Source organism: Lycium ferocissimum, chromosome 7 (assembly GCF_029784015.1).
Source record: "Lycium ferocissimum isolate CSIRO_LF1 chromosome 7, AGI_CSIRO_Lferr_CH_V1, whole genome shotgun sequence".
Taxonomy (NCBI): domain Eukaryota; kingdom Viridiplantae; phylum Streptophyta; class Magnoliopsida; order Solanales; family Solanaceae; genus Lycium; species Lycium ferocissimum.
In genome coordinates this window covers 39,190,656-39,211,367 of record NC_081348.1, presented here as the reverse complement: position 1 = coordinate 39,211,367, position 20,712 = coordinate 39,190,656, and the positions used below count along the sequence as shown (strand labels likewise).

General features: G+C 32.7%; 1 protein-coding gene across 1 annotated transcript; it reads right to left on the bottom strand.

Moving 5' to 3' along the window:
* Positions 1 to 12,207: 12,207 nt before the first annotated feature.
* LOC132062832 (uncharacterized) lies at positions 12,208 to 13,855 on the bottom strand. The gene is made up of 2 exons (XM_059455313.1): positions 13,323 to 13,855; positions 12,208 to 12,677 (listed from the first exon to the last, which is right to left on the bottom strand). The coding sequence occupies exons 1-2, from the start codon at positions 13,567 to 13,569 to the stop codon at positions 12,415 to 12,417; spliced, it is 510 nt and encodes a 169-aa protein (XP_059311296.1). The 5' UTR covers positions 13,570 to 13,855; the 3' UTR covers positions 12,208 to 12,414.
* Positions 13,856 to 20,712: the final 6,857 nt, after the last annotated feature.

The window sequence follows — 20,712 nt, the reverse complement described above, 5'->3', positions numbered from 1 at the left end:
ACTTCAAAGTGGTAATCCGTATGAATTGGGATTTATACTCCAAAACATAAATAGATGAAGAAAAAAAAATGAAGGAAATACATATAACAAAAAGTTAACTGGAGCATATTCTCTGACTAGGTCTTTGTATTCGCGCATTAGTAAATGAAAATGTTAGAATATCATCAGGTTGAAAGCTCTGTAAATAAAAAATCGTGTTTAGTGGGAATGTTTTATTTTTTAAAGTAAAAATTTTCGAAGTGAATTTGAATTAATGAAATCTAAATATGAATAATGGGATACCGAATTGGTAATATCACTAATAAGAGAAAGTTAGGAAAGTGTTTTTTACAAAATGTGCATGTGGAGATAGAGCATATCCCCATAAATCATGATCCAATTAAGTCACGGGGAACCTTCATATTGCCAGAAGAACACGCAAATATTAAGTACTGTTATTTTACTTGAACTTCAAGAAAATCACATTTATGGACCCCAAATATTTTGGGATTCCTCAAATCATCTTTTTGACTACTTGTACATAACACCAAATTCAACTTTACGTATCATCCTCATTTGCCCACAACCTGACAATATCAGCAATGAACATTAAACAAATAAATTAAATCAATTTTTTTGTTAATCATAGGCTGCCAGCCAGCCGTACACATGCAACATCTCTTAATATATTTAGGAAATTCCGTATTTTCTATGAGCATTGCTTGTGATTGCTCTGTTGTGTACAGGTTGTAACAATTCATATCAATTAGATCTCGATTATGAAGCTGCTACTGATTTTTGTTATCCCATATTCCTATTTAAAAATTTATTTCAGTTAAATTTTACGTGTTACATATTAAAAAAAGATAAAATATCCAAAAATCCGGAACATATGAACCTAGCCACCGGTAAAACATTGGAAAATTTATTAAAGATAATGGATGAGCTAAGACCTTTGTCATATTGACGTCAATTCAATCAAAAAGGTGAGTTTTTGTCCAACACACATTGGTATTTTCCTTACTATTTCGTGTTAGAAGGTACTATCATATTAACTAGATGATGTCGTATTAATATGGGTAAATACTTTCTTTTACCTTTAAAAAATCCTAATTCTGCTCATATCTTCTGGAAATCGCTAGATTGATCAATCCAAGAAAGACATGGTAGGTTTTATGGGATATTGCTTAGATTATTCAAATAAATATACGAAATCATTGAATTCAAAATGTGTTTTTCATACACGCACGTATATTTAGTATTTACAGTTTAACTTTTAATTGTTAATGTTAAATTATTTTATTTAATATAAATATCGATACAAGCAAGTGCTTACCTTTCAAATTCTCATGTGTTAAAATGAGTTGGATTTCTATTATAGGTGACGTGATAAAAGGATTATTTGGCAAGATATGCTAAATATATACATCCCACAAGATCTCAAACTTGGCACTATGGTTTTTTTAATTACCAACATAATACACCTTATGCAAGTGACTAGAACAAGCTGTTAGAAATAAAATACTGTACTTAAATCGAAGTTTCTTGACGGGCAAGATTTTGGGGAACACCGAAACGTAAGAAATAAACCTAATCCGCCGTTTAGAAGCTAGTTTAGTTTGCAAACAAACAAAATACAAACAACTAAAGTTGTTTTCACTTTCAAAGCATAATAACAAAGTTAAACAGTCAATTATTGGAATTTCCTGAGCGTCACGAATAATATTTTAAAAGAGTTGGATAATTTAGAAAATCAGTAGAAATTGATAGGAACGTAGGATGGTCCCCACACCAAAGATTTAGCTGACCCAAATTTGGCCACACTTATGTAAAAATCACCATAACCTCTATTATACAATTTTAAATTAAGATAAATCTCGAGAAGAAAAGATATAAATGACATTAAGTAAGCATAAATTATTAAATTTGACCTAAATAATCATATGAATTTATCCCATTTGGGCCTTTATGGCCAAAATAGTGTGGCCAAAAGACCTTTTTCTATCCTATAAACTCATGTGGTCATTAATTTGAACAAACTGAGGACCACAAAAGGAAAAAAAGAGTGGCCTCACTAATTATGTAACACAACGAAAAACAGACCGCCCATGCCACTCTCTCTGAAATATTTATACACCTTTTGTATAATGGTATCTAGTGTTAGATTTTAATTTCTAAGTCAATTGGCATTCATAAGGACATTCAGAAATAAAAAATACATATAATTTATATATGTATGTATGTATTACGAGTTCGCAATACTAATTATATATATCATTTATCTGAAAGTTTGAATGATAAAAACACTTATTGTGAAATGCCAAATCATATATTATCTTCACCCTAACATTACCATACGTTATACTAAGACTAGGGGCTTTATACTTCACCCATATTCGTTGGCAATAATGTTCAAAATGCTCATAATAGTTTTAGCTGTTGTGGTTGTTGGAGTATTTTAATTCCATGGATAACTTTATTTCTTATTTTTTCACATTTGGATTAAAAGGAAACCATTTTATGTGCTTAATATGAATTAAAATTTTCATTAAAAAAATTAAGAGTCCATTAGCATGAGAATTGAGAGGTAATTTACTACAATATTGTCTATCTCGTGCTTAAATCCAAACCAAAGTTTCCCTAGTCTGGACCCCATGACTCGTTATGGCTACAATATATTCTTAATTTATTAGTGTCTTCTATATTTAAGTCATAGCTAATTATAGTGTACTCTTTCTGACAAGAGCATAATTTTGAGTTCGAGACATGAGAAATGTTTGTTTTACTTCTGTTTTAGTCTTTTGTTCTGATTCGACTATAGAGCCCGTTTGGCTTAGCTTATAAGTTCTTGAAAACAATTTTTATAAGTTGTTTTCGAAATTTTGAGTGTTTGAACTAATTTTATAAGTCATTTTGTGCTTAAAATAAATTTAAAAAAATAAATTAGGCTATTTGGATGGGCTTTTTTTAAGCGAACATAATAATTTGTTTAAAAAAGCATCTGCATCTTCAAAAAGCCCATCCAAACAGGCTCTAAATGGAAATGTAGGATAAGCTGCTTAAAAAAAGCCCATCTACCTGCTTCAAAAAAGCCCATCCAAACAGGCTCTAAATGGAAATGTAGGATATGCTTAGATAGACTTCCATAATTATGAGTCATGATGCCATAAATTACACACTGACACAATATTTCGGGAATCCCCTTACCCGGAAAAATCCACATTGTGCCTTTATTTTTTTCCATGTAAAAGCTGCCCCCTAAGAAATATTCTCTGCTCAGAATATATCTCCAGAAATAGTACTCCTATATTTAAACCAAAAAAAAGGGGAATTCATTAACAACACTAATACTTGGTAGATAAGCTATGTAAGGGATTCCAACCCATATGCATAGGCATGACTATAAATGATAATGATGAGAGATCCAGCCGTGGCATACCCCACAAAGATTGACAGGAAATAAAGACTTAGGCAAAACAATTGTAACATTTTAGCAGTCGATAATCTGTCCTCGTGACATTCCAACGTTAAATATATAGTACTAGTATAGTAGTATTTCACTCTGGTCTCCTACTCAAAGAATAAGCACGAATTTACTTTTCAATTTACTAAAACACGATAAAATTATACAAGGTCTTATTTTTTCTCTATTTGTCTTTCCTACTCTATAGTAACAAGAATCTTAACTATTGATGAGCTAAATATTTCAGCAAGTCAAAAAGAAAAGCATTGGAAACCATACATCAAAAAATGGAAGTTCATGCACTTCTGAATCGATTTCAAGATAGTGGTGTGTCTGTTTCAGAATGAGTAGGTTCCCCACTAAAATGGCCATTATTAAAAAGAAACAAACCACCAAAAATCACTCGGTGCTCTTTTTTCTTCTGCAGCCATCATAACTTATAATTCATAATTCACGTAAAGAGTTGTTCATTTGCAAATGGGAAACATCATATTTGACCACTCTTTTAGCAGCACTTAGTGGCTTAATCAATTCTCTTGCTTGAAGTTTTATTCTTTCCTACTTTAAAGAGTAAAATTCAGTTAAACTTCCTAACGTTATTTATAAGGTTAGATATAAAAACATTTATTCAACTTTTTTAAACGAGATTGAGAGCCTCTTTTAACTAAAACTTCCTCACGAAGTTTAAACATTTAAATCATTTCAGTATTATAACTATTCACATCATATAAAATTCCTTAACATTTACTCTCACAATATGCGAGAATGGTATGAAAAGTAAAAAAGAAAAGTTTACACTAAATTAATTAGCTATAGTGAAAATTTTCACAAGTGCATAAACAAAGATGTCTGTGCGCGTGCGTGTAGAGCAAAAAAGAGTCTAATAATGGGATCTCTAATTATTAGGTGATATTTACTATTGGCAATTTGGCATCTGTTTCTTTGAAAGAAAAAAAGTAACTATAATGCAAAGGAAAGCTTGAAAAATAATTCCTTATAGATCAGTAACTTTCAATAACTCAGTTAGGACTCCAGGGAAAAAGAGCATATCAAAAACAAACTGAACTACGTTTATGTATTTGACTCCTAATGGACCTCAAATTTGAGGACAGTTTTAAATCATCTAGTGAAAAGTTTATAAGAGATAAATTTGAACTTTTCTTCTCGCAGAATTTAAAGTCAAGCCATTTCATGTTAGGTAAATGAGGGTGCGTAATTAATGAAGCCAACTTCCAGATTAGTGACTCGAAGTTCCAGTCCTAGATAATAGGAGATGAACCAATATGCATCAAAGACCTCGATTAGTCATACCTTGACCTCAAAAATTAAAAGGCATTAAATGATGTGAAGGGAAATGGTTGAACTTGAACACAAATATTCAGTATGCGTGAACCTATTCTTTGGTTTGCGACACGGCAAAGTAGTAGTCTTCTCGCAACTTGAGTTGCGGTCACAAGATGTTAAAGGAGATGGTGATTGCTTAACGGAAAATCACTTACTATTACTTAGTACGTACCAGGAAAATGAGGCTAAAACATCCCTATCCCACTAACTACCTTGTCAAATTAAATATTCCCTTTTCAACCTTCCCACGTGTTTCTCCAAGTCTTTATATATGTAACTTCACTATGAGAGGTGAATTTAGAATTAGTATCTTTAGAATGAGTGTGATCTAACTAATATATATATATATATATCACATATTTACATGAGTTAAGTCGAAGTAACGAGTCCATTTGAATCCATATAGAATACTTAATACTATATTCGCCTATCTTCACTGCTACCATCTATTTAATGCTCTCGTTACAGCTGCACGCTAAGTCCATTGTGTTGTAAAAGTGATTGATCAGCGTACAACAACATTCTCAAACTGTAGATAAAATAGTGTCTGAAAGCTGCAGCATAATGGCGTGCAGATTAGGCCGAAAGATGTGTGTAGTACTTAAAAGTTGTTAACACATTCGGTCGTTACACAAATGGTGCAAATATGTTATTTTCGTTGCTATAATTTATTTTTTAAAATCATTTGGCTTAACTTTTAATTAAGAAAATGTCACATGACTCAAAAAAAATAAGTCTATCCGGTTTTTTTAAAGCCCCGAGACAATTTTTGTTTAATGGGTTGTCTTGTTCATTTAAAAAAAAAAAAAAAAAAAATCTGATTGGCCTTAAAATAATTAGTCTGCCCATTTTTGTAAACGAATCAGACCTAACCCACCAGGAAAAAAGAATACCACGTGGCTTTAAAAAAGTAAGTCTACTAAAAAAAAATATGTAGACTTATTTTTTTAAAAGTCACGTGGTATTTTTTAATTAAAAACTAAGCTAAATGATTTTTTTTTAAAAAAAATATCAGCAAAAAGTGTATATTTGCACTATTTGCGTAACAGCGGAAGTATATTGCACTATTTGCGTAACGGCAGAAGTATATTGCACTACTTTTTTAACGAGGGGTGTATCTGCTCTAAATTACAAAATTGAGAGGTATATTTGCACCTTTTCCCTTAAAAAAAAAAAAGAAGCTAGAACGTAACATTTATCACTTGTCAATTAAATTCAACACTGTATAAATATATAAAACAAATGTATATATATTTCTTAATGAATGTTAGTCACATTCCAAGGAGCCGTTTGGACATGGTTTGAAATCATGATTTCAGACCATGATTTGAAATCATATTTAGACATGTAATTTGGATATCTTAAGTTGTATTTTTGTTATAGACATAAAAACCCCGCAAGTTATGAAAAATATCAAAACATTCTCAATTCTTATACAATTTTACCAAATGAGCAAGTCATAGTTCATAACAAAATTAATACGCTACTACAAGGCCTTTCTGAAAACCAATTGATCAAACTTTAGTTCAATAAAAACCAAAATTTAATATGAATAGTAATATAACTACTCTTTAATATAATCCTCCCACATGACAGACATAAATAAAGATTGGCGGAAGTTAATGAGGTTGGTAAATGATTGGCGGAAGTAATTGTTAAAAATATTTACCAACTTATGAATCTTTTTTTTTTATATAAAATATAAAATTTTAGGTCAAGTTTTATATTTAAAATTTTTGAAACCATGATTTGAAACCCCAACTCATGCCTCTATGAGATAAAATACATGTCCAAATGCTGATTTCATCTTATGATCTCAAATCGCATGTCCAAACGCCTGCTAAAAGGTCATTTTAAGATGGACCAATTTTAGTCAAACTTAATAAAGATACAACTAAATTGTCAACAAAAGCAATTGATGGAATCCATCATGCATTCCATGTGAACCTACACTTGCTCGCCGATTCGAAGTTGAAGAGACTGATGGACGGAGCTCTTCTCCGTTTACACTCTGTCCATTTTCCCCAAATTTTTAATTAGATGAGAGACATATGTCATAAGTAATAATTAAAGGTTAGAATTTAATTGTTCAAAATAAAATCTTAATTATGATTAGAATAATAAATATTTCTTTTATTTAGTCTAATTTTTTTTGACAATTTCATAATTCTAGCTAAAACATTATCTCATCATAAATATGTTTAATGTTTTCTCACTTTTCCTTCTTCATTTCTAATTCCTTTTTTTGAATTACACATATTATGAATATCTACATTTTGTAAAATTGTGTAATAACTTTTCTACATTTACATTTTTTTCATAGGACATTTAAAACATGGTAGCACTTACGATCGTCTAATTCGACAAACATCTCCAAGTTCCTACTTTAAAGGTTGAGATTAATTACCCAAAATAAATACTATATTTAAAAAAAAACAAAAACCCTTTTTTCTATTTTGTTGCGATCTCTCTCTCTCTCTCTCTCTCTTTTTTTTTTTTTTGAGATTGTTTTTTTTTTCTACAAGTACGAGTTCTTTATCTTTTTCTTAGTTCTTCTTAAAATCCCATCAAACATAAGAGAAGTAAATATCTAATGCTTACTGGGGATAGTTAGACTAAATTAAATCGACTTATGATGTAATAAAATTTAGAAAAAATAAAATAAAATTGCAAATTTTAAATTTTTTTTTTAAAAAAAAAAACCTCCACTATGTTAATTTTCTTTGTTGTTGCTATAACTCACTTACAGAGAATTTAAGAAACGTAAGAATTCTCAATAACAAAAAAGAAACTGTTAAAAAGGGGGTTCGCAATAAAATAGGAAAAGAGAGAAAATTTAAATATATTTATAAAATAAGATATTGTTTTAGCTAGAATTGTGGGATTGATAAATTTTTTAAAGAATAAACAAAGGAAATAGTTGTTATTCTAACCATGATTAAGATTTTGCTTTGGGCAATTAAATCATAACCTTTAATTGTTACCTATGAGATGTGTCGTAGGGATCTAGTAGCTCAGTTGGTTGGCTACCTGAACTTTCACCTTGAAGGTTCGAATCCCCACATTATAATCCCCTTCCCCTACCCCCTATGTAATAAAATATTTTTTTTAAAAAAAAAAACTTATGAGACGTGTCTCTCATCGAAGCAGGAACTTGAGGAAAATAAGAAGAGTGAAAAGGGAGAGGAGCCCGATACTAATGGGCCTTGTACGCTTGTAGTAACCAATTTTATGTGTTACATGAGCAGTGAGCCCAAAAAAAGTGGCTCATCTACGTTTGATGCGCCAAAAGAATAATTAACTCAATTAGAAAAATAAAGATTCTTTCCAAAAGCTTTGGTGCTTTATGTCTCTGGCCTATTCGTCCTAATTCACACCAAATTCTCACGTTGTGAAATGTATATCAAATTATTTTTTTACTCTAATAATGTTTCACTACAAATACTAATGAAGGAAAAAGCTTACAAAATTTCAAATTTGCGGTCGTCTCATTGTTCTCTTATTTTTATTTGAAATGGAAACAATGTCCCTCGGTCGAGACCAAAATTAGTTATAAATTGCACGATAAGGTACATGTGCTCCAATGTTAGCAAAAACGTAAGAAGTTACTCCTTTAAATAAAGCTCCAAAATTTGTCTATTCCCATCTTCTTGCTCACCTCTTAACAACAACTCCACTCCTTCCCACAAAAGAAAGAGACAGGATAAAAGAAATATAATTCCTTTGTCCTTTTCTTCAATAGGAAGTAAAGATCAATTCCCTTTCTAAATGGTTCTTTTTTATTTGGTTTTTGGAATTGAACTTTGCATTCATTAGAGGGTTGGGCTGGATAGAAATTACAACTTCAAATAGAACATGGAGCTAAATTCCATGACTGGAGTATGGTTATGGAAGTGGTGGCCTGGAGAACAGAAGCGTCTCACCAAGATGTGTGGCCTAAAGCTAGTTAAGTTTTAGGAATAGATCTTAAACTTATTTACCAACATTGATGTGTACTTTTATTCAAAGCTATATTTCTAACTTATAGAGATACAACATTATTGATATTAACTAAGATTTTATCAATAATGAGTTTAATGAGTCAACATTATAAAAATTTGTAAATACTATTTTTATTAATATTATATCATATAAAAATATTCAGTTTCAGAATAGTGTAGATCGACATATGCAAAACAAAAAAAAAAACAAAAATTGAATGCAAATTGGAGAAGAGCGGTACGAAGTTTCACTACTATGGGGCCTTATGGGGCATACTTTTAGTTAAAGAAAAGTTATGCCTTATGGGGCATACTTTTAGTTATGCCTTAACTAAAAGTCTGCCCCATAAGGCATAACTAAACTATGTCTTAAGGAAAAGTTCTGCCTTATGGGCAAACTTTTAGTTAAGGCTTAACTAAAAGTCTGTCCATAAGGCATAAGTATGTCAGGTCTGACATAACTTTGGCTATTCCTTAATAAGTGTATGCCGGGTCCGGCATACACGCGACCCAAGCCTTGCCTTGAGATTTTTTTTTTTGAATTTATGCTTGAGCGGGGGTTTGAACCCAGAACCCTAGGTATAAGGTCATTTTTCAAGCGAAAGACAAAACTTAAAGACCACAAATATGAGGGGCAACATTCAAAGACCACCCCAAAAGAAGGGCAATTTGCGCAATTTTTTGATATTTTAGTAAGTCTTTGGGCCTTCAAAATTGTGAGGCCTAAAGTTAATGTTTTAGGGGCAATTTGCAGGATTGGCCTTCGGTGGGGGTGGTATTTAATTTTTAGCCCTCAAATCAGTGGTCTTTAATTTTTTCCTTTCGCTAAAAGCCCCTTGGTTTCGGATTCGAATCACCGCTCAGTAAAAAAATTTGAAAAAAAAAAATTGCCAGGCATAAGTTGGGATTTGCTGGCCATAAGTTGGATCCCAACTTATGCCTTAAGGCAGAGGCAAACTTTTACCCAAAATTAGGCGTTGCGAATCCCAACTTCTGCCCTGCACCAACTTATGCCTTGCAATTTTTTTTTTTTTACTTAGCTTGAGTTCGAACTCAGGACCTCTGGGTGTTAAGCGAAGGGCAAATATTAAAGACCACCAATTTGAGGGATAAAAATTAAAGACCACCCCAAAAGAAGGACAATCCGCACAAAAAAAAAAAGAAAAGATGTTTTAGTTGCCTTACCATATAATCGGCCATGGTAAAAAAGGAAGTGGTGGTGGCAGGTGGAGGCGGATTTAAAGGGTATTTTATGTACATTTATTAACTTTTGAATACTCTAAATAAATGTAAAATGTTAACCCAGGTGGTTCAGAGTGTTTAAAATTGTCTCTAGTGTGCTAGGTTTGATTCCTAGGGATATATTTTTTTTTTTTTTTTTTTATATTTAGCTTTTGTTGTTATTTTTCGAACTCTCTGAGTGAAAATCTTAAATCCGGCACTGGTAGCAGGGTGTTGGTGGGGGTTCTGATCATGGTGGTTCAAGAGAAGCAGTAATGGAAAAGAGAATTAAAAGAAGAACCAAAACGAAAGGGAAAAATAAGAAGAAGAAAAAATATAAAGAAATGGGGGCCCAATTGAAAATAATTAGTTAGTACAATTAGAAAAGACGATATAATTGAAAATTGACGTGTAGTTTGTTTTTACTAACATTCTACTGGCATCTCTAGCGTGATTAGAAGGTGAAGATATCTTTTTCTGGCGACCCTCTAATTGAAAATTGACAAGTGTACATTTTAGTTTGGTTTTAACATTCTTTTGGCATCTCAAGCGTGATTAGAAGGTGAAAAAATTGTTTCTGCCACGCTACCTTTCACGGGGTACTTGATACACTTTGAAAATTAATAGCACTACAGTTAGGGGACGCCAAAAAGTTCAAAGTATGAAAATGACTTTTCACAAAAACTAACCTTAAGATCTCTTTTTTCATTTCCTTACTAAATTTTCAAATTGATACTAGCTAGAATCATTTATATATTAAAATTCAAAGATAGGGGGCATCTATAAATATAGGCATCCCAGAGTCATCTTCTCTAAACCATTGCATATCTATATTGTCCATTGTTAGAGCACTTAGGGAATTAGCTAGATATGAGTTCTCCATGTATGGTTCAAGGTAAGCTTCTTCAATTTTTCACCTTGTTTTCTCCTTTAGTTTGAATGATCAGCGATTAATTGTATTCATTATTGTGTATAGGTAAGACTGCTTGGCCAGAGCTACTGGGGCAAAATGTGGACAAAGCAGTGAGTATAATACAGAAAGAGAACCCAAATCTTCGCCCCCTCGTGTTAAAAATGTCTCAAAATGTTCCAGATCCGGTGGACTGTACTCGTGTTCTGGTTTTTATTAACGACAACAACCAGGTTGCTCTTGTACCTATTGTTCGCTGACAATTACAATCTCTGTCTCTGTTTCTGCCATGAAGTTTCGACGGAGCAGTAATAGTACTGTTTTTGGTGCTTAATTAAATTCGGAGTAGCTTGTACTAAAGTGGTTTTGTTGTAATGTCTCTTTCAAGCATATGCAGAATGCTGCACCTTTGTCTTTTGGTTATGAACTTATGCACACTGTCTATATTCGAATGGAATTTCTTTACAGTGCTTGTCAAGTTTGATCCATACTACGTGTCACTAATTGGATATGTCAGTCTTCTCTATATCCTGTCACAAGTGCCAACAGTTGTATGTTATACCATTAATTTATGTAGAAATAGTGGAACACTCTTCGGTTGTATCTTTAAAAAATAGCCGGGATTTTTATGATAATTATATTATGGGTCTAACTAAACTTCAAAATTTAGCTTTAAAGTTGAAGATCGACTAACAACAGATATGAAACTCCCATATATCTTGTATACTTAGGACTGAACATTTGGAGCTTTGAATAATATAACATAGTGCCTATTATAGTGTAAACTAGAAATTGAGATGGACGTTATTTTGATACCATGATAAGAAATGAACTTCACACCTAACTCAACTTCAAAAGAGGGAGACTAATTAAGATTTTGAAGTTTCAACTTCTATAAGTAAAATTCCAATTATTTTTTAAATCCTTTATAATTGAAATTTGCCGTTACCTTTTCAGATAAGTTCTCCTTAAAGTTGAATTTTTTTTTCCCGCCTCCCCTCTCAAAAGTTTAATCCTTTTGACATTTGACTGGGAATTTAGTGGAAATGTTCAGCCATTCGCAACTTCCATTCCAATAAGTTATGTGTACGCAGACACACAATTGGATCAAGTCTTTCGTTCTTTTTTTTCGTTTCTTTGTATTTTTTTCTCTTTTTTCCGAATAATGGGTTGGTCAAAACTCAAAGTTAGAGAAGGTGATACTCCATTAAATTGAAGGAAATAGTGTTTCTTAAAAGCCTAAAGCTATGTTTCCTAGAAGATGATCAGTGGAAGGGAGACGATTGGATAAAAAGAAGGGGAAAGGAGAGAACAGAGAAACTACCTGATTTATTACAGTAATAGTTATTAGATCAAAACTCCAATCACAATAAATTAAAAATGAAATTCCAAAATCTACCAAGTGTAACACTCGTTATTTGATTTCCAAACAAAACCGAAATGCAAACATTAAATATGGCATTGGTCGGCATTTTCGGACAAGTTTGAAGCAGCAGCCTACTATTCTCATCAGCTGATCAGAAAGGCCAACGTTTGAGTGGCATAACAACGAACTTCATGGTGCCGTTGTTGCAATGGATGCCATCATGTTCTCCACAAGCAAAATAGTAAGGCTGCATTTTTTTCAGCACGAACTCGAAACCTTCACCTGCACCCTGGTTCGGATTTGCTATCCTCTTAGCCCTTCTGAAGTCGCACTTGATGAAGCTCCAGTAGTTTGGCAATAAGTATACACTGTGTGGAAATCCGCCACTTGGGTTTGGCGGATCATACTTGAAAACTGCATGGTGCATATAGAGATAGATTCAAGTACAATAATTTTGTTATATTGGGTGCCAATTTCGTACAAATGTTGAATAATTTAACTTTTATGCACGAATTGTTTCTTTTTACACTATCAGGTCACCTAAAAGATAACTACAGAGTAAGCATCCATAAAAGTAAGATTGGTAACATGATAAATAAGACCGAATGTCAAAACATACTGATTAACAATATAAGAGACTCTTTACACTACTCACTCTATTGGTGTATGTGAGTTAATTAAATCCAATATCATAGATGTTAGTTTGTGTAAGGTATACTTAATTAAAGATACATACAAGGAAGAATACCGCTTTAAAAAAGATACAATATTTTCTGTTAATGCCCCAGCTTAGGAGTTAATTACAGATGAATCCGTAATCAACTCTTGGCTGAGTTTTTGATGAAAAGCCTAATCTCATTGCTGGAAGGTGCAAGAACTTTATTAGTTTCTTCATTTCAGCTAGGTGTAGAACATGATTTTGACTACATCCACTACACTGAATCGGGTGCATAATTAAGTAACGAGTTATGTACTTATGTAAAAAAAGAAACTTGAAACTTCAGTAAAAAGAAACTTGAAACTTCAGTCTTTTTTTTCTTCTTGAAGACGACGACGTACCTAATGTGTCATTGACAAAGAAAGGGCCATTCTTGCGAGCCCAATCCATATAGTCAAAACCATAATGCCAGTTTTCGGAACCACCAACGTTGAATTTATTTGATGTTTGAGTAGCATTTGGGTGATTATTACCATAGGAACAATTGGTTTTTGTTCCAGCTTCCTCCGGCCCAAGTGTAATTAAGGTTGGCCACACTAATGCCAAACATGAGTGAGAACAATACAAGTAACAAAAATGCTTGTGCATTTACCAAAGCCATGTTTCAGAATAATTATAGTTCTCTGATGCAGTGTTGATTTGCCAATGAATATAGAAGAGAAATGAAATTGATAGTGGTGATGAGAGAGCCAAAAGACTGGGCTATATATAGGAAGCCAAGTACAAAATTATGACTAATTAGGAAATGAGTCAAAATTTTCTTGAAGTTGGTTGGTGAGACAGGAATTAACTATCTCCAGACTCCAAGTCCACCATCCAAATGCAAAAATGGTTACTGACCTAAACCGAGTTTCTTAGACACTTTCAGACTAGTTAGAACTTTTGCTGGTCGCTTCTACACTTTGAAATATATTCCAATGTTCATATCTTTCTTGGCTTAAACCTGTTTTATTGGTTAATGGGAGATAACCTAGTTTTTTTCCTTATTTGGAGGTTTTTTTTTCCTTTTTATGTTTGCACATGATTTAATTAGGCCAGTGGCCATTTAGTTCATGGTCCATTAAATGGTCGGTACAGGTTTTGAAATCAGAACACATTGATTCTGCTCGTTCAAGTCATCTTATTACATATGTCAACTGGTGTGTCATGCCTACGAGCTTGGGCATAGACACGGACCACCTCCTTTTACATAGTTAGGTAGTCTCACGTTTGTGGCAAAATATCTTAAATAGTTCAGGATGCAATGGGTGGTGTCACACACCATGAAGAAGGCATTGTTCAGCTGGACATTTAGAAGACGAAGGGCGTGTGGTGTAGCACTCATGTGAGAGAAATAGAAGAGCTTAATTTTGAAGAGACGGAAAATGATTTTGTACATTTGAGAAATAACCTCTTTTCCCTGTTTCTTTTTGTTGCACCCGTGAGATCCAAATTGGACGCCTATCATAGTAAAACCATATTCCTTTGTAAATTCTCTAGTTTTTTTTTGGTATACGGAGTTTTCTTCCGATCATCAATTAAGATTAATTTGATTTATCAAAACAGAAAGAGTGAAATGAAAGATAAGATGCAAATGCATTGGAAAAATAAATGGGCAAAGGCTTGACAAACTCATTATAGAGTTATAGATACAATTTAAATTTCATGTCGAGTAATGTCATTTGGGAAAAGAGCATTAGTGACCCCGAAACCTGATGAGCACTAAAAGACTTAAGAGAAAGTCATCTAATTAAAGGCCATCGGCAAAGAAAACACATTGCAGAATTATGCAAAATCAAAAGAACTAAATGACAAAATAAATGGCAAAACACGTAGACGACCACTTAAACTTGTCCGCTTTTTTCACTTGACACTTTAACTTAAGCCCATTTTACTTGAACACTTTAACAAGGCTAATTTTATTATGTCACTTGAATACGTTTTGCTGATATGTCAGTACTATACGTGTTACTCGTCTCCCAAAGGAGCGTGACATGTATATACATTATTGTTAGATTTGAGTCTAAGGGCAAGTATCAATAAAGATTAGTCACTATTATCGTTCAAGTAGAAAATTGTAACTACAAAAAACAAAATATTAAGATTCTGAAATCTAGACAAACTATGTCATTTACATTGAGGCAAAAGAAGTAGAATTAATACACTAGAGCATCTTACATTCAAATATACTGATATCAACAAAAGGAAAATTAACATGTAGTGCAGTTCTATCGAAGTATCTGAAATTCCAAGCTTGACATATTATCCTATAGATTGCACATGTATTACATATATTATCCTATAGGTTGCACGTGTATTACATATTATCCAATTAATTGGTATGTCAGAGACTTAAACCGCTTACACCCTTGAATTTTAAAAGATTTTACAAGAAAATCATGTCCGCGTTTACCAGCTGATTGTTGTTCTGCAATTTCCTAGTTCGTTTTTTTTCCTATTGCAATTCTGAGTTTAGTGATTATAATATTTGAATTGTGAATTTTTGAGTTGTTATACCAAACTTGGACAAAACAAAAGCAGTACATCAGATGGAAACTCCAAATAGTCAAAACAAGTAGGTATCGGGTCAGATTCTTTTTTGTTTAGTGCGAGCTCAACTTAAGTTATACATTGCCGAGAGTTTCGATGCACCCAAACAACTCTTCAATCACTTCCGGCAGAATTTCCAAATCTTTTTGGTACGGACATGTTGGCACAAGAATACGAACTGCCATTATATATCAATCTTTTGCTCCGCTCTTAATTGACTAGATTCATATAAAGCCTTGTAAATAATGGACAACTTTCGACTTAGGCCCGTTTGACTTAGCTTAAAAAAAGCAGCTTATAAGTTGAAAATAGCTTATAAGCCAAAACAAATAAATTGGCTATCCCAACTTATTTTTTTAGGCTTATTTTAAGCACAAAATGACTTATAAGCTGGCCAGCCATTTGTTTTTATTACATAAGGGGTAGGGGAAGGGGAAATGGGGGAGGAGATTACAACGTGGGGATTCGAACCCTCACCAATAAGTTGAAAGTTCAGATAGCCAACCAACTGAGCTACTAGATCCCTACAGGCACGTAGACCTTAGCTAGTTAGACTACTACAAAAATTTAGCACACCAAATTTGTACCTCCAAGCTAAGTAAAAAATCCAAGACACATACATTGACACGAACATGATCAAAAACATCTGGGCATGTTTCCTCAACTAAATAACGTAAATCATCTTTTACACGGTTTATTTTTCTTTTACCAAAAAACCATTTGAGCACTAGTTCATTCACCATCCTAGAAAGAGCTTACTCGCACAAAAACATCCAGCTATAAAACATAAAACAAAAGGACTGGTTTTATTCTTCTTTCCCTTGTAATAATTCTTTGATCGTTATACTAAAAATACAGAAATATCTTAAATATCAAATATAGTACTGCTACTTAATTTTATGGTAACAATTATCTAGATTGGTTATTCAAGAAAAGAAGAAGGAAGTAAAAGGAGTCTGGTAATTTGCTATATTTTATATACGTTTTATTTTAATTAAACTATTTGTTTTATTTGTTCAAAAGTGTATTAACTTTCTTTCTCTAATAATTGGTTGCGCATCAAGAGAAGTTTTATTTTTATTATTGATCATAATGATCATTCATTAGAAGATGAACTAAATAATTTTTGTGGTCCAATTATTATTCTTTTGCGTATGTAACAATCTAAGTTTTGTCCCACTTTTTCCCTTTCAAAATCTATGTATTTTCATGAAGCATATACAAAATATCGTATATATATAGAGTAATTTTTTGCCGAGGTTGTTCGGGTAAACACCCTCAATGAGCTGTAAATCCGTCCCTGCTCATGAGACGTAGTTATAATTCTTAATTAATTTCCTTTCCTTTTTTACCTTGTGAATGTAATACTATAGGTTATTTACTTTTATACCTTAACTAAATAACTAAGGAAATTAATTAGAAGTAAATACCTGTGCCTCATGACATGTGCCCATTAGTCAACTACAATCTCCTAATTTAGAATCTCAGTTTCGTAAACCAAGTGGAGAACTCAAATAAATAAGACAGGAAAAGAAAAGGAAGAAAAAGTAAAAAAAGAAGTAAATAAAGATAACAATTATAGAAGAAATTCGTCAACTTTGATCTCGATTGATTCGGTCTATATATCGTCGTTTTTAACTTTCATTCTATTTTTTTCTTTTTTATTTTTCTTTACTCTCTTTTTAAATTTGATTCAAGGAAAATATCATAAAATCACAAAAACTGAATTCGGTAAAGAAGAAAATTTAAGTTAGATACTAATATACACGAGGAAGCCAAGTTGTAAAAGTTGTTAGAAATATGCACATGTGACAAGAAAAATGGGCATTAACGAAGGGAAAACTGGTCCCTAAAAGTCCAGATCTGGTCCCTATAAGTCAATAGCGACCATATTTTTCTGGTCGCCGCCCGCCGCAATAGGCTTTGCACTCAATTAACCCTAGCGGAAATCTGGGAGAACCACATTCACAATGACAAATTAAAGAATTCGGAGAGAAGAAAATTCTAATTTTTCACTGAAAAAGAAAAGAGAGAAACAAATTTACAGGTGCGGGACATACTCCTAATATCGTCGGAATCAGTTCAAAGAGGGAGATGACAAATTTATAAACATTGGGAGTCTTCAGATGAGTGGATGAAAGATTAGGTTTAGTCATTCTTACCTATTTTGAGAGAGATGAACCACACTTGGAGAAATTTTTAGATTTCTTTATTTTTTATAAGCTCTTTATTTCAAGTGGGCTTTAATTGGAGCCCCAATTATGACTATTAGGGACCAGTTACTCTTTCTTTTAGGCACTGGATTTAGTCCCATCGTTAATTAAATGCGCTTCAGGGATGAGAAGAAAACATGGTCCCTGTAGATATACTTTTAGCGACCAGATTTTCAACTCGTCCTTCAATGCTCGTCGCTATTGCCTAGTTTTCTTGTAGTGGTACAGAAGGAAATATATCGTACATGAATATTTTCCTTAGGCGATGAAAAATAGGGAAAACATAAAATTAAATGCTAATAATCATCCCCAATTCTTCAATTGTAAAGTCATGCCTGCACTCCCAGTTTCCATTGATGAGATCTCGTCAGTCCCTGATCTCGGCCTTACTTTGCTTTCAGGTCAATAAACGAATCTAGCTTGGATATAACATAGACCAATTAAATGAAACGAAAAAAAAAAAAGAGATGATAGCGAATTGTGCTAGTTCTAATTTTAATTTACCAGCTACTTGTTTCATGGCTTTTATTTGAGCTGCGGACCCCACTGCGGAAACGGAGATACCCACATTAATATAGCAGGTATGATTCCGAGAATTGAATAGGTCGGCGGATAAGAAGATTTGTCCATCGATAATGGAAATTACATTAGTAGGAATATAGTCGAAACATCTCGATTGAGTTTCAACTATTGGTAAGGCGGTCATACTTCCTTGATCACCTAAACTAGAAATTGAGATTTCATGATATTAACAATTTTTCAAACACAGCGGCAGTAGATGCTTCTATTGCATCTATATCACTTGTTATAGCCTTATTGCGCCAAAAAAGAGTAATAATTGCTAATAATAAAACCGATTAATACTTGAAATCTAACCTATTTTGATTTAAACACTCATTAAAAGAATCTTTAAATTACTTTTTATATCTAAATATTGAAAAAATATATATCACACAAATAAATTCGTGAAAAATGCGGACAAATTTACTACTGTAGTTAAAAAAAAATGAAATAAAAAAAGAAGAAGAAACGATTCAATAAAAATGACACTTCTAGAAGTCGAAAGAACTTCCCTTTACACGCTACTCTAAGGGGAGAAATGGCCACAGTTTAGGAAAGAATATTAAAGTAAGGAAACATTCACAAATGGAGTGTGTAAATAATATTCCAGGACAAATTTAGAATGTATTTTCACTATATGATGATTTGTTTGATATGTCACCATATATGTACATAAATCATATGACTAACACTAAGATCTCCATCTTTAAATTCCTAAGTAAAATTTTAAATTGATTACTGTATAGGATGAATTAAATATGGGAATTACATTAAAACAAAGACTAAAGACACCTATAAATATAGGCACCCTAGAGTGATATTCTCACGAGCATTGCATGTCTCTATAGGATAACAGAATTAGGGAATTAATTAGCGAGATATGAGTCTTTCTAGGTGTGATCAGCGTAAGGTTCTAGGTAAGTTGGTTTTTGTTCATTTTTTATCACCTTGTCCTTCTTATTGTTCTTTATAATGTTTAATAATTGCAACAATATTTGTTGATGTGTGTATAGGTAAGTCTGTATGGCCAGAACTGATGTGACAAAATGTGGACAAAGCAGTGAGTATAATACATAAAGAGAACCCAAGTCTTCACATCGTCGTGTTAAACATGTCAAAGCCAATTCCAGAGCCAGCGGACTGCACTCATGTTCTTGTTTTTATTAATGAAAACAAACAGGTTGCTCTCCCGCCTAGTGTTTGCTGAAATTAATTTTGACGGTGGACTAGTACTGTTGGCTTCTTAAATTCAGCACTCTAGCTTAGATCTAGTCAGGTTTCTCTATTTTATGATCTCTCTTTCAAGCATTTGATTCTTATTTCAGTGAAATTTCTTTAAATTTGTTTTCAATTTTGATGTATACTTGTGTGTCAATAATTGTTATATATCATAGTCTACTACATCGAGTCTACTCCAGGCAGCAACATGTGTATGCTATTTCATGAAAATATAAGTAACGTGCTCAAATTTAATTTGAATAATTCGATCCAAACATATATTTTATTGTCGATTCATTTTGTTCGTAACCCGAACTAGACCATCTAAAAACTTGCACCAATTTTGACCGCGCATGTACATCAAATGGACACAAAATATGCATCAAAACGTTGAGAAACAATTTTAGGGATTTTGTTGGTTAGATATAATGATGATAAATAATAGAATTTCAGGAAAAATTGATTTGGCTAATAATAATAAAGCTTTTTTGGGTACATTAATAAATAATAAATTGGATGAGTTGAGTTAGTAAATTTTTCACCGATGGCCCCTATTTCGGGGTGGTCTGTAATTTTTGCCCTCAAATATGATGGTCTTTAATTTTTACTCTTGCTTCTCATTTAATGAAAATTTATGGGCCAAAGTACCCTTATCTAAGACCTAATTTCGCAAGGCATGAGCTTAGAGCACTTTTGCCTTGTCCGACATAAATTCTGTATGAATCAACTTGTGCCTTGTAACGCCTAACTTGTGGGTTCTGAACTAAACTTACGTCTCTATCGGCATAAGTTCTATCGAAAATTAAGCGTATAACTTGTGTTATATTATGATGCGAAAATATAAACTAATGTTTTTTTTTTTTTTTTTTTTAATTTCTTCGATGTCACATGTATTTTCGGCCACTTTTTTGTTACTTAAAGTGTCGAAGAGTAAAAATTAAAGACCACAAATTTGAGGGGGAAAAATTAAAGATCACCCAAGATAGGGGCATTCGTGTGAATGACATGTTGAGTTATGACTCATTGTTTAGCGGGCAATTTGCACGATTGCCCTTATTTGGGGGTGGTCTTTAATTTGTATCCTTTGCCTAAAATACCTCGAGGGTCTGGGTTTGAATCCCCGCTCAGTAAAAAAAAATAAAAATCAAAAGGCAGAATTACGTAGCAAATTAGGCCTATTTGAGCAAAAGTAAGGCCTAACTTTAGAAGA